The following is a 10,000-nucleotide window of genomic DNA, read 5'->3' on the forward strand; positions in this document are numbered from 1 at the left end:
GACTTCATCGCCGGACGGCCCACCACGACCTACAAGCTGCCACACCGCGTGGACGGCACGGGGTTCGTAGTGTACGACGGCGCGCTCTTTTTCAACAAGGAGCGCACGCGTAACATCGTCAAGTTCGACCTGCGCACGCGCATCAAGAGCGGAGAAGCCATCATCGCCAGCGCTAACTACCACGACACGTCGCCCTACCGCTGGGGCGGCAAGTCCGACATCGACCTGGCGGTGGACGAGAATGGCCTGTGGGTCATCTACGCCACCGAGCAGAACAACGGTCGCATCGTCATCAGCCAGCTCAACCCGTACACGCTGCGCGTGGAGGGCACGTGGGAGACGGCCTACGACAAGCGCTCGGCCTCCAACGCCTTCATGATCTGCGGCGTGCTCTACGTCATCAAGTCCGTCTACGAGGACGACGACAGCGAGGCGACGGGCAACAAGATCGACTACATCTACAACACAGAGCTCAGCAAGGACAGCTACCTGGACATCTCCTTCCCCAACTCCTACCAGTACATCGCCGCCGTGGATTACAATCCCCGCGACAACCTGCTCTACGTCTGGAACAACTACCACGTGGTCAAGTACTCGCTGGACTTTGGCGCCCTGGACAACAGACTAGGTAAGGGGACTTTCCATCAAAAACGATTAATTTGCCTTTAGGTTTGAAACCCTAGTGCTGGCTTTGTGTTTCCCTTCTTGCGTGTTTCCTCACCTGATTTCTAAGTGCTGACATGCTTTGGCATGCTCGTTGAGCTGTCCTTCATTTTAATAGTCAGAGTTTAGTTCTTTATTAGTCTACTGTCGTATATGCAGTTCTATTCACCACTGCTACTCAAAACAGGGCCCTTGGGCAGAATATATATGCATAATATTGTCTTAAACCTTTGCCGGTTCTAAGCTGACGTATGTATTTTTAGACGGTTAATGCTCACCGGAGGCTAATTAAAGTCAGGTTTCAGTAGAAATGTTGCAGAGGGGGGGTCCTCGAGGACTGTGTTTGAAAACATCCAACCACAGCAAGGGCTGTATTGGAGAGGGTGTGCCTGTTAGTGGAGTTTGAAAAGGTGAAGGAGGTAGTATTTCATACTGTATGTCATTCATATACATATTTTTGAAATCCTGAAGCCAACTAACCGCTGCCTTGACAAATCTGATTATATGATTTTAATATGTATAAATCCCTAAAGCCAGGATGATTTCATCATACATAGGTAACTTTTTTATATTTTGTTTTTAATTTAACTGAAATTGAGTTGAGCTAGGATTTACTCCAAATTCCAATCTATCTCATTGCAATAATATACAGAATAAACACAAATCCTTAAGTAAGCAAGGCTTTGCATAGAAAAAAAAGAGAATTATGTGCAGAAACATTGATGCAGATCTACAGGCCTTAATGATAAAAAGCCTCTGGTCTTAAACACACGTTGACAATATGACAATAACACAAACTTTGTCATGTACGAGTGTGTAATGGTGTGGAGCAGCTGTTTTGTGATTTGTTACGAGTCTTTTTTTTCTTCTAATTGCCAAGTGGGGGTTGGAGTTAACGAACAGGAAATGTTTGGCTGCTTTTGAAAGCCAGCTTGCAGGGGCACTTGCCGTGTGTGAGAAGTAGATAATTAATGTAGGGAGAGCACCTTCGTGGGCCACCCATTTATAATTAAAGCCCTTTAGAGGAAAAAAAAAAATTATACAGTGGAAAATATACACTGGGAAACAAAGGGGAGGGATACCTCTGTCATGGCATAATTGCATGGTGAAATACTTGTACTTGCTCCATAGCTAACCTTTGCACAGATAGGCATTCATTTTTGTGGGGTTTTTTGTGTGTGTGCGTTTTTTTTTTTTTTTTTTTTTTTGCATTCTCACAAACAGCAAATCGTTTGAACCCTTATTGGCTTTAAACCTTTCTTCCTGCAAAGTAAAATGATTAAAATAGTCCCCAAGTGCCTGAATTAATAGGTGTGTTTTAACACAGAGTTTCCAGTAGCTACGTTCAAAGTTAAGAGTTGTTTCTTCTGTTTCTCTTTTTTGTATTTCTACACCCGATTACTGAACGCATGTTGAAAGAGAGTTATTAAACGCAGTGGAAGTCTCTCTCGGGAGCCTAATTTCTTCACACCTCTGTTTGTGAAATAACAGATGTGACACACAGACACACACACTCACACACATACACACACACACACACACATGCCAAAAAGAAAATGTCTCTGACACACAGAGGTAATTCTTTGTGCTTCGTCTAATCAGCCTCTTTGTCAGATGTGTCAGAAGTTGTTTGGCAGCCAAGTCTCCGCTCACAGCAGTGAACTAAATCTTTAGTTTTGCATCTGTCTTTATTTTTCAGTGTCACGTTTTTCATTTAATCCCAGTGAAAAAAGAGGGAGGGAGAGAGAGAGATAGAGAGAAAGAGAAAAAAAAAAGAAGAGAGAGAGAGATATTGCAGTAATGCTGCAGTTGCCTTTGTCAAGTGTAAGATTACACAACATGGTGAATTCCAGCGTGTGTGTGTGTGTGTGTGTGTGTGTGTCTGAAAGAGTGTGTGTATGTGTGTGCATATAATATGTGTGTAAGCATTTCATAAGCATTTTCACACAAACTGCATCTCTTGCACGTATATCATTAGTGTGTGTGTGTGTACAGTATGCGCGCGCGCACGTCCGTGCATGCAAAATATAGTATGTGTATAATGTGTATAATTTACGTGTGTCTGCCTTTCTGCAATCTCCACACGTTCCCTCTGTCTGTCCTGCACATTTTTTAAAGCATAGCAATTAGTGTCAGCTGGGTGAGTCGTCGTCTGAGTCTGGCCGCGGCCGACGGCCTGGAGATGGAGAGTGTCTGGCCCCCTCGTGTCACCAGGAGTTTGGGCTCCCTGGTGGACGCGTCACTGTTTGCCCAGCGTAATTGCTTCCCTTCCCTGTCTTTCCTCTGTGTGTGTGTGTGTGTGGCTGTGTGTGTGAGTGTGTGTGGCTGTGTGTGTGTGTGAGTGTGTGTGTGAGACGGAGTGTGTGTGTCTCCTCTGCACGGGTGTGAACAAAGACAGAGAAAGACAGCCAAGAGATGGGAAGGAGTAGAGCCGAGGGGTCTGTGTGTGTGTGTGTGTGTGTGTGTGTGTGGTGTGTGTGTGTGTGTGTGGGGGAGTGGGGGTGTTGTGGGAGGAGAAACACACACAAGTTGTTGGGGTCTACGCTTTATTAAATGAATGCGTATTAAAGCCTGCTTTTACATGCGTCCAGGGTGGCACACTACAGCAAATTAGCAGGGGTAGGGTTCGCTTGCCAACTTTGTTTTCACCGATCGTTTTCACCCACTCAAACACAGCCGCTGCTGCATCCATTCACCATGGGTGCCCCCCCTCTCTCTCTGTGTGTGTGTGTGTGTGTGTGTGTGTGTGTATGTGTGTGTGCGTGTGGGTGTGTGTGTGTGTGTGTGTCTGTGTGTGCACGGACCGAGGCTGCACATTATATGCGGACGAACGCGTCAGGGCTGACCTCCAAGGAGTTAGCCAAGGAGGCTGCTGTGCTGACAGAGAGGAAAAGACAGATCGCCGGCCGGAGCGAGAGACAGAGGGATGGGGCCGAGAGGAGAGACGAGAGACAACGTGATGGAGTGGTAATGGATTGAGAGGGGAGATAGAGAGATGGATAGACAGAGGGGTAAATGAAGGGATGGGGCCAAGCTTTGGTGCCAGTGGAGAGATGGAGGGAGAGAGAGAGAGAGAGAGAGAGAGAGAGAGAGAGAGAGAGAGAGAGAGAGAGAGAGAGAGAGAGAGAGAGAGAGAGAGAGAGAGAGAGAGAGAGAGAGAGAGAGAGAGAGAGAGAGAGAATGAGAGAATGAGAGAACACGCAAACAAGGAGATTGTGAGAGAACAAGCAGAGAGAATCACTGTAACTGAGTCTTAATGAATGAATGAATGAATGAATGAATGACTCACTGACTGAATAGTCAAATTAATTAATGAGCAAATAAGCAAACAAGATGAATTTCAAATTGACAAACAACCAAATAGAAATTGGACCGCACACTCGATACAGGAATCTGAATATAATGTCTCACACTTCACCACCCATCCACTATACCTCATACCTGTGTGTGTGTGTGTGTGTGTGTGTGTGTGTGTGTGTATTTTTGTCTGTTTGTGTATGTGAGTGTGTGTGTGTGCGCGTTTGTGTGTGTCTCTGTATCAGGAGTATGTAAGTTATCCGCCCCGGCACCACCCCACCTGTGTACTCGAGAGACCTGCTGCGCTTGAGTTACCGTGGCGCCCGAGCGGAGCACAAAGGCCGTCCAGGCAGTGTGGGCGGGCGGGCGGGCGGGCGAGCGGGCAGATGGGCACAGCTGCGGCCTCCTGGCACCAGGCGGTGTGTTGGCACCGGCCCTGGCTATGCCCACCTGAACGCCACCAGGCTTGCCAAACTCGCTCACTCACTCACTGGCTTGCTCGCTTACTAGCTCCTGAAACCTGTTAGATCTGTATTTTTTATTTCTGTGTGATGTCAGTGTGACAACGGTCAGCAGCTAGGCTACAGAGCTGTGCTACAAGTGAATGTCACGGCGTGATGCTTCAAATACATGGCTCTCGATCCTGGGTTTAGTTCAAGCAAAGTGTTTGTGGTGTGTTGAGCAGTTGCCATGACAGCTGAACACAGCAAAGGGCCTTTGTTTGCTTTATTTTAGATTTTTTTTCTTTTCAGGTTTATGAATCAATATTTTATTTAGTTTATCTTTCTTCTGTAAATAACGTGGTGGAAGGTGGATCGACTGTGCACTGCCTTTTTTATATGGCAGGTTTTGTACACGTTGTTGTTAAATGAATAGTTCCTATCAGACAGCCACAAAAGAAGAGAAAACTAGCTCAAAAGACTGTTGCCCATCGTTGCAACCTTATGTCATTCAATCAAGAGAAAGGAGCAGAGCGCTGCATTGTAAGTATAGTACAAGCCGTAGGGCTTGTCAACCTCAGTCACCTATACTGATGTAAAAAAATAAAATGAAAATGAAATAAATAATGAAATGATAAATAATGAAATAGATAATAATCCAGTGGACATTAGGCAGTTGTGAACGTATGGCTGACATGAATAAATATCAGAAAAAAGTGAGGCCAGAGACAGATTGTAGGTAATATTCCAACTCTGCACGGAGTATTGCAGGAGAAGCTGGAAATGATAGCCTGCTAATTGGATTAGCGATGTGTGTATGCCCTGCAGCTGACCTTTTAATAGCATGCCAAAGCTAAAGTAGCGCTTAGCATTGACGTATGCACCTTTGTAGATGGCTCCTTATGGCATGACGTGGAGTTGGTGGGTTATAGAGAGGCCCAAACCCAGTTTTTTACCTTAATCTGGACTGGATCAGGGCCCCTAATCGGACATGCATTTGACAAATCCAGAGCCAGATCAGAGACAGATTTTTTTTTTTGGAACCAGTCTTTCAACCAGGCCAGCTGCAGTTGAAATCTGGTCTAAAACACACACCTTTATGTCATGACAAACAATAGCACAGACCATAGCAGTCCTCTAGTCAATTCAATTCAATTCAATTCCATTCAATTCAATTCAATTCATTTCAAGAATGCTTTATTGTCATGACAAGCTCACTTATATTGCCAAAGCAGTTATACAATAAATCTGAACACATACATGTCCGTAGATTTGTCCCTGTACCGATGAATTCCATGGCAGCATGTTTCTATGGCAACCCCTGTTGACATTAACTCTATAGTAGAGTCATTCTTCACTGCACTTTAAAAAGAGAGGACAATTAAAAGTCTGAATTGACCACCTTGACCCGCCATGATTTAAGCCCAGTGATTTTCAGCAGAGCAAGGAAGCTTGAGCTGGTTATATAAGTTAAACCAACCCTCATGTTGAATGCTGCATTCACATTCACTGCACCATGGGTTTTTAACTGTGTGTGACCCCAGGACAACTATTCTGAATAAGGAAGAAAGCTGAGTGCCACAGCTGAATAGAAAACGGAGAGTCCCTCAGTCAGAAACCACCAGCACTGCTTTCACAGACCAACAGTGGGCCATTGGTTGAAAGCACCTACAGAAAATAATCAGTTAGATAGATAGATAGATAGATAGATAGATAGATAGATACTTTATTGATCCCCAGGGGGAAATTCAAGGTCTCAGTAGCATACAGACAACACACACACATTTACTAATAGCAGAAAAAGTAATTAAAAGTATATAATATAAAAAACACAACTAAGCAATAAGGACAGTAGAAGATGAAGAATATACTAATATACTAAAATACAAATTATACTAAATAAAACTTAATCTAAATCCATTCTAAAAACAGTATCCACATAGTGGGTGATTAATCAATCAAGAGGCGCTTGCAATGACTGAGCCTGTGATTCTCTGTGCATAGTAAGGTAAGGTAAGGTAAGGTGCTCTGTGTGAGTGAGTGTCATGGTGATGGTGCAAATGAGTAAGTCCAACAGTGCAACAGTGCAAGAATAAAGTCTATATATCTATATATATATATAACTATATTAAGAAAAGGTATAAGTGTGGCCACAGTTCGGCTATGGCATGGAGGGAGGGTTTATGCATATGTACTAATATAGCACGCAAACAGTGAGGCAGAAAGACAGTGGTAAAAAGTGGCTAGTGGACAGACAATATCCAAACATGGAGGGGGTGAAGAGGCAGACAGACTATGCGGAGAAGTCTATCTCTCCTCTTCCCTTAAGTGAAGCATTGAACAAATGGGACAAATGACTTCCTCAGTCTGTCTGTTGTGCAAGGCAGTGAGCAAAGTCTCCAGCTGATCAGGCTCTTCTGCTTAACAATAGTGCTGTGGAGTGGATGACACTCATTGTCCAAGATGTTGATCAGTTTGTTCAGGGTCCTTTTGTCAGATAGTGAAGTGATGCACTCCAGTTCAGCTCCCACTACAGAGCCAGCTTTCCTTACCAGCCTGTCAATTCGCCCAGCATCCTTCTTCCTTGTTCTTATTCCCCAGTTCCACAGACATCCAGATGTGAAATGGAGTCAGCATGAATCCAAAATATGTATAAAAGATCCTTTGGTCTTGTTTTTTTTTTTCCAGAGGCATCATGAAGGGGATCAGTGTTTCCCACAGAATTCCATTTGTGGTGGTTGGTTTGCAGAATTAACTTGAATACAACAGTTAGCACAGTGTGGTTATGATGCTAACCAATTTAAGGACAATTTAGTACAACCTGGAAAATCATTGTGTGGTGGTCAATGTTGATATTGTGGTGGGCCGCCACAAATAAGTCAATGTATGGGAAACACTGGGGATATTATTTAATGAAAATAAGTAGAAGTATATATACTTTTTTGATCCCGTGAGGGAAATTTGGTCTCTGCATTTAACCCAATCGGTGAATTAGTGAAACACAAACAGCACACAGTGAACACACAGTGAGGTGAAGCACACACTAATCCCGGCGCAGTGAGCTGCCTGCTACAACGGCGGCGCTCGGGGAGCAGTGAGGGGTTAGGTGCCTTGCTCAAGGGCACTTCAGCCGCGGCCCACTGATCGGGGCTCGAACCGGCAACCCTCCGGTTACAAGTCCAGAGTGCTAACCAGTGGGCCACGGCTGCCCATATAGGTTTGTAAGTTCTGTTTGTAAGGTCTGGAAGTGACTGTATTAATCTGATATACATGACTGAACAATGACCAGTCACTTTTATATATCCCTTCATTATTTTACATAACACTAGACATATCTCTCCCGGTGATGCAAGCACACCTACAAAGTGAAGAGAAAAAGGTGTTATTTCTCAGAGAGAGATAGACTCTGCAGCATCTCCAGTCGATTGTTGCTGTATTTTTTCATCAGCGTAGTTCACAGAGGGGGCTACTCGACCAGGCGTCTTAGTGCGAGGTGGCCAGCCACTCGAGAGAAATATGCCCGCTACGCTGCCACCTGCCACCCACCCTCGCTCGCGACGGACGACCGGCGGGCTGGCTGTCTCTTCCCCTTTCCTTCTGGACGCAACAAATTACCCATACTCCCCAGCCTGGGGGAAGAGAGGTGTCATACGCCGAGATTAATGAACCCTGTTAAGCCGTATGGATTTTCACCGCCGCCAGACACCAGATATTTTTATGCTTTTTGGATTTCCCCCACCCCACTCCACACACACACACACACCCACGTTTAGGCTTAGACTGTGTTTGATTTAAAAATAAAAAAGGCTAATGTGATTGTCTGTTTGTTTTACATTCTAAATGATTCCCATCAGATAATGTTTTCTGGTATTGTGTGCACCACATCATAGCCCACAGAGTCCTGCCATTTTAGGACATACACTGTTGCTGTTTGCTGTGAGCTCAAGGCACAAATTGGTTGCATTTGAAATTAAGAATAGAACTTGGTCATCCTCTCGGCTGTCAGTTGTGATCTAAGAAAGGCATAAATCGTTTCCATTTGAGGGGAGGTGAAACAGAGCTGGCCTCTCTGAACTGAGGTTGGCTGACATTTCGAAGCGAACAGCGGCTATTAGCTCAAATATGACTTTATTTTGGCCGCTTCACTTGGTCCTGTGAGGCCCAATAGAGCAAGAAACTGAAAGGCTGCAACTCTTGGAGTATGTCTTTAGAGAGGCAGGAGTGTGTGTGTGTGTGTGTGTGTGAGTGTCTGTGTCACTGTGTGTGTATATATGTGTGTGTGTGTGTGTGTGTGTGTGTGTGTGTGTGTGTGTGTGTGTGTGTGTGTGTATGTGTGTGTGTGAGTGTGGTAGAGGGGGGTTGGGGTGCAACTGGTGGGTGCGATGAGGGTCTAAAGGTCAAAAGGTCGAGATTAGGAAATTAGTGTTGACCTCGGCTGTCAGCATCTGCCCCCACGACGCCGACCTTCAGCTCTAACCATCTGCAATCAACCTTTGACCCCTCTCCACTGTGGGCTTTCACTCCCTGGTGAAGTGGAAGGCTGGAGCCTCTGAAGTCACTCCTCGGCCACAAGGGTCATCCTTCAGGAGAAGGGAAAATGCCCGCCGGAGTGGACAATGATTGGTGTTCAAGGGCAACAGCAGTGAAGGGCTCTCTCCAGACCTAGCCTACGCTAGTGTTAGCGTGGACGGTTGCGCTGGGTAATTGTAGCCTGACTGGGATGTCATTCTGGTGTCATTCTGGGATGTCATTCTGGTGTCGTTATGGGATGTCATTCTGGTGCGTGTCAGACAGAGGCAGTGCCCGGCTGGTGTCATGGCAACATCTTAGGGCTGAATTAGGAAGCGGGGTCTCTTGTGTGTGTGTGTGTGTGTGTGTGTGTGTGTGTGTGTGTGTGGACATTGGTGGGCATGGCGTCCCTTTTGATTGCAGCTGTTGCAAGCGTGGAAATGTCCGTACACACACACACACACACACACACACACACACACGCACACACACGCACACACAGTCCTCTTCTTTTTTCCCCCTGTTAAGTAATAGCCACTCAGATCTCTTCATTCCATCACATTTGCACATATTGTGCTAACTGGATCACATTTGCACATATTGTGCTAACTGGATCACATTTGCACATATTGTGCTAACTGAACCACATTTGCATCTTCATCATCAGTTTGTTTCTGTTGTTCAAATGCTGGAGGAAAAATGTGAACACCACCACAATCATCGGTCCATTTTCCATGGGAACCTCCATGGGAATGACCCTGGCGAAGGCTTAGGCCGAAACGTTGGTGAGAAAAAAAGAACTATTGCATTGTTCTGAGTGTGCCATGACACTTTCCTTTTGTTGAATTGAACCAGAGACTTTCTAATGAGGAGACACAGCACTCAAAAAATCCTCCATAGAAATGCATGGGGTTAGTTTGTAACACCAATATGGCAATTGTCTACACATATCACACCCTTCCGCGGCAAAACGTCAATATGTGAAATACATTGAGCCAATCATATGGTGTGTTGTGAATACATTGAGCCAATAATGTGGTGTGTTGTGAAGACATCGTGCCAATCATGTGTTGTGATCTCCGCGTGGAGGG

General features: G+C 45.3%; 1 protein-coding gene across 1 annotated transcript in view; it reads left to right on the top strand.

Moving 5' to 3' along the window:
• LOC121690325 (adhesion G protein-coupled receptor L3-like) overlaps window positions 1–10,000 on the top strand; it is a 118,495-nt gene that overhangs the window by 77,331 nt on the left and 31,164 nt on the right. Inside the window, exons 5-7 of the mRNA XM_042070810.1 lie at window positions 1–628; window positions 2,787–2,918; window positions 3,503–3,630. The exon at window positions 1–628 is cut by the window's left edge and continues 173 nt beyond it. Of these exons, the coding sequence (XP_041926744.1) occupies window positions 1–628; window positions 2,787–2,918; window positions 3,503–3,630 (888 nt within the window). The remainder of the gene's footprint in view (window positions 629–2,786; window positions 2,919–3,502; window positions 3,631–10,000) is intronic.

This window comes from Alosa sapidissima, chromosome 18 (assembly GCF_018492685.1).
Source record: "Alosa sapidissima isolate fAloSap1 chromosome 18, fAloSap1.pri, whole genome shotgun sequence".
Lineage (NCBI taxonomy): Eukaryota > Metazoa > Chordata > Actinopteri > Clupeiformes > Clupeidae > Alosa > Alosa sapidissima.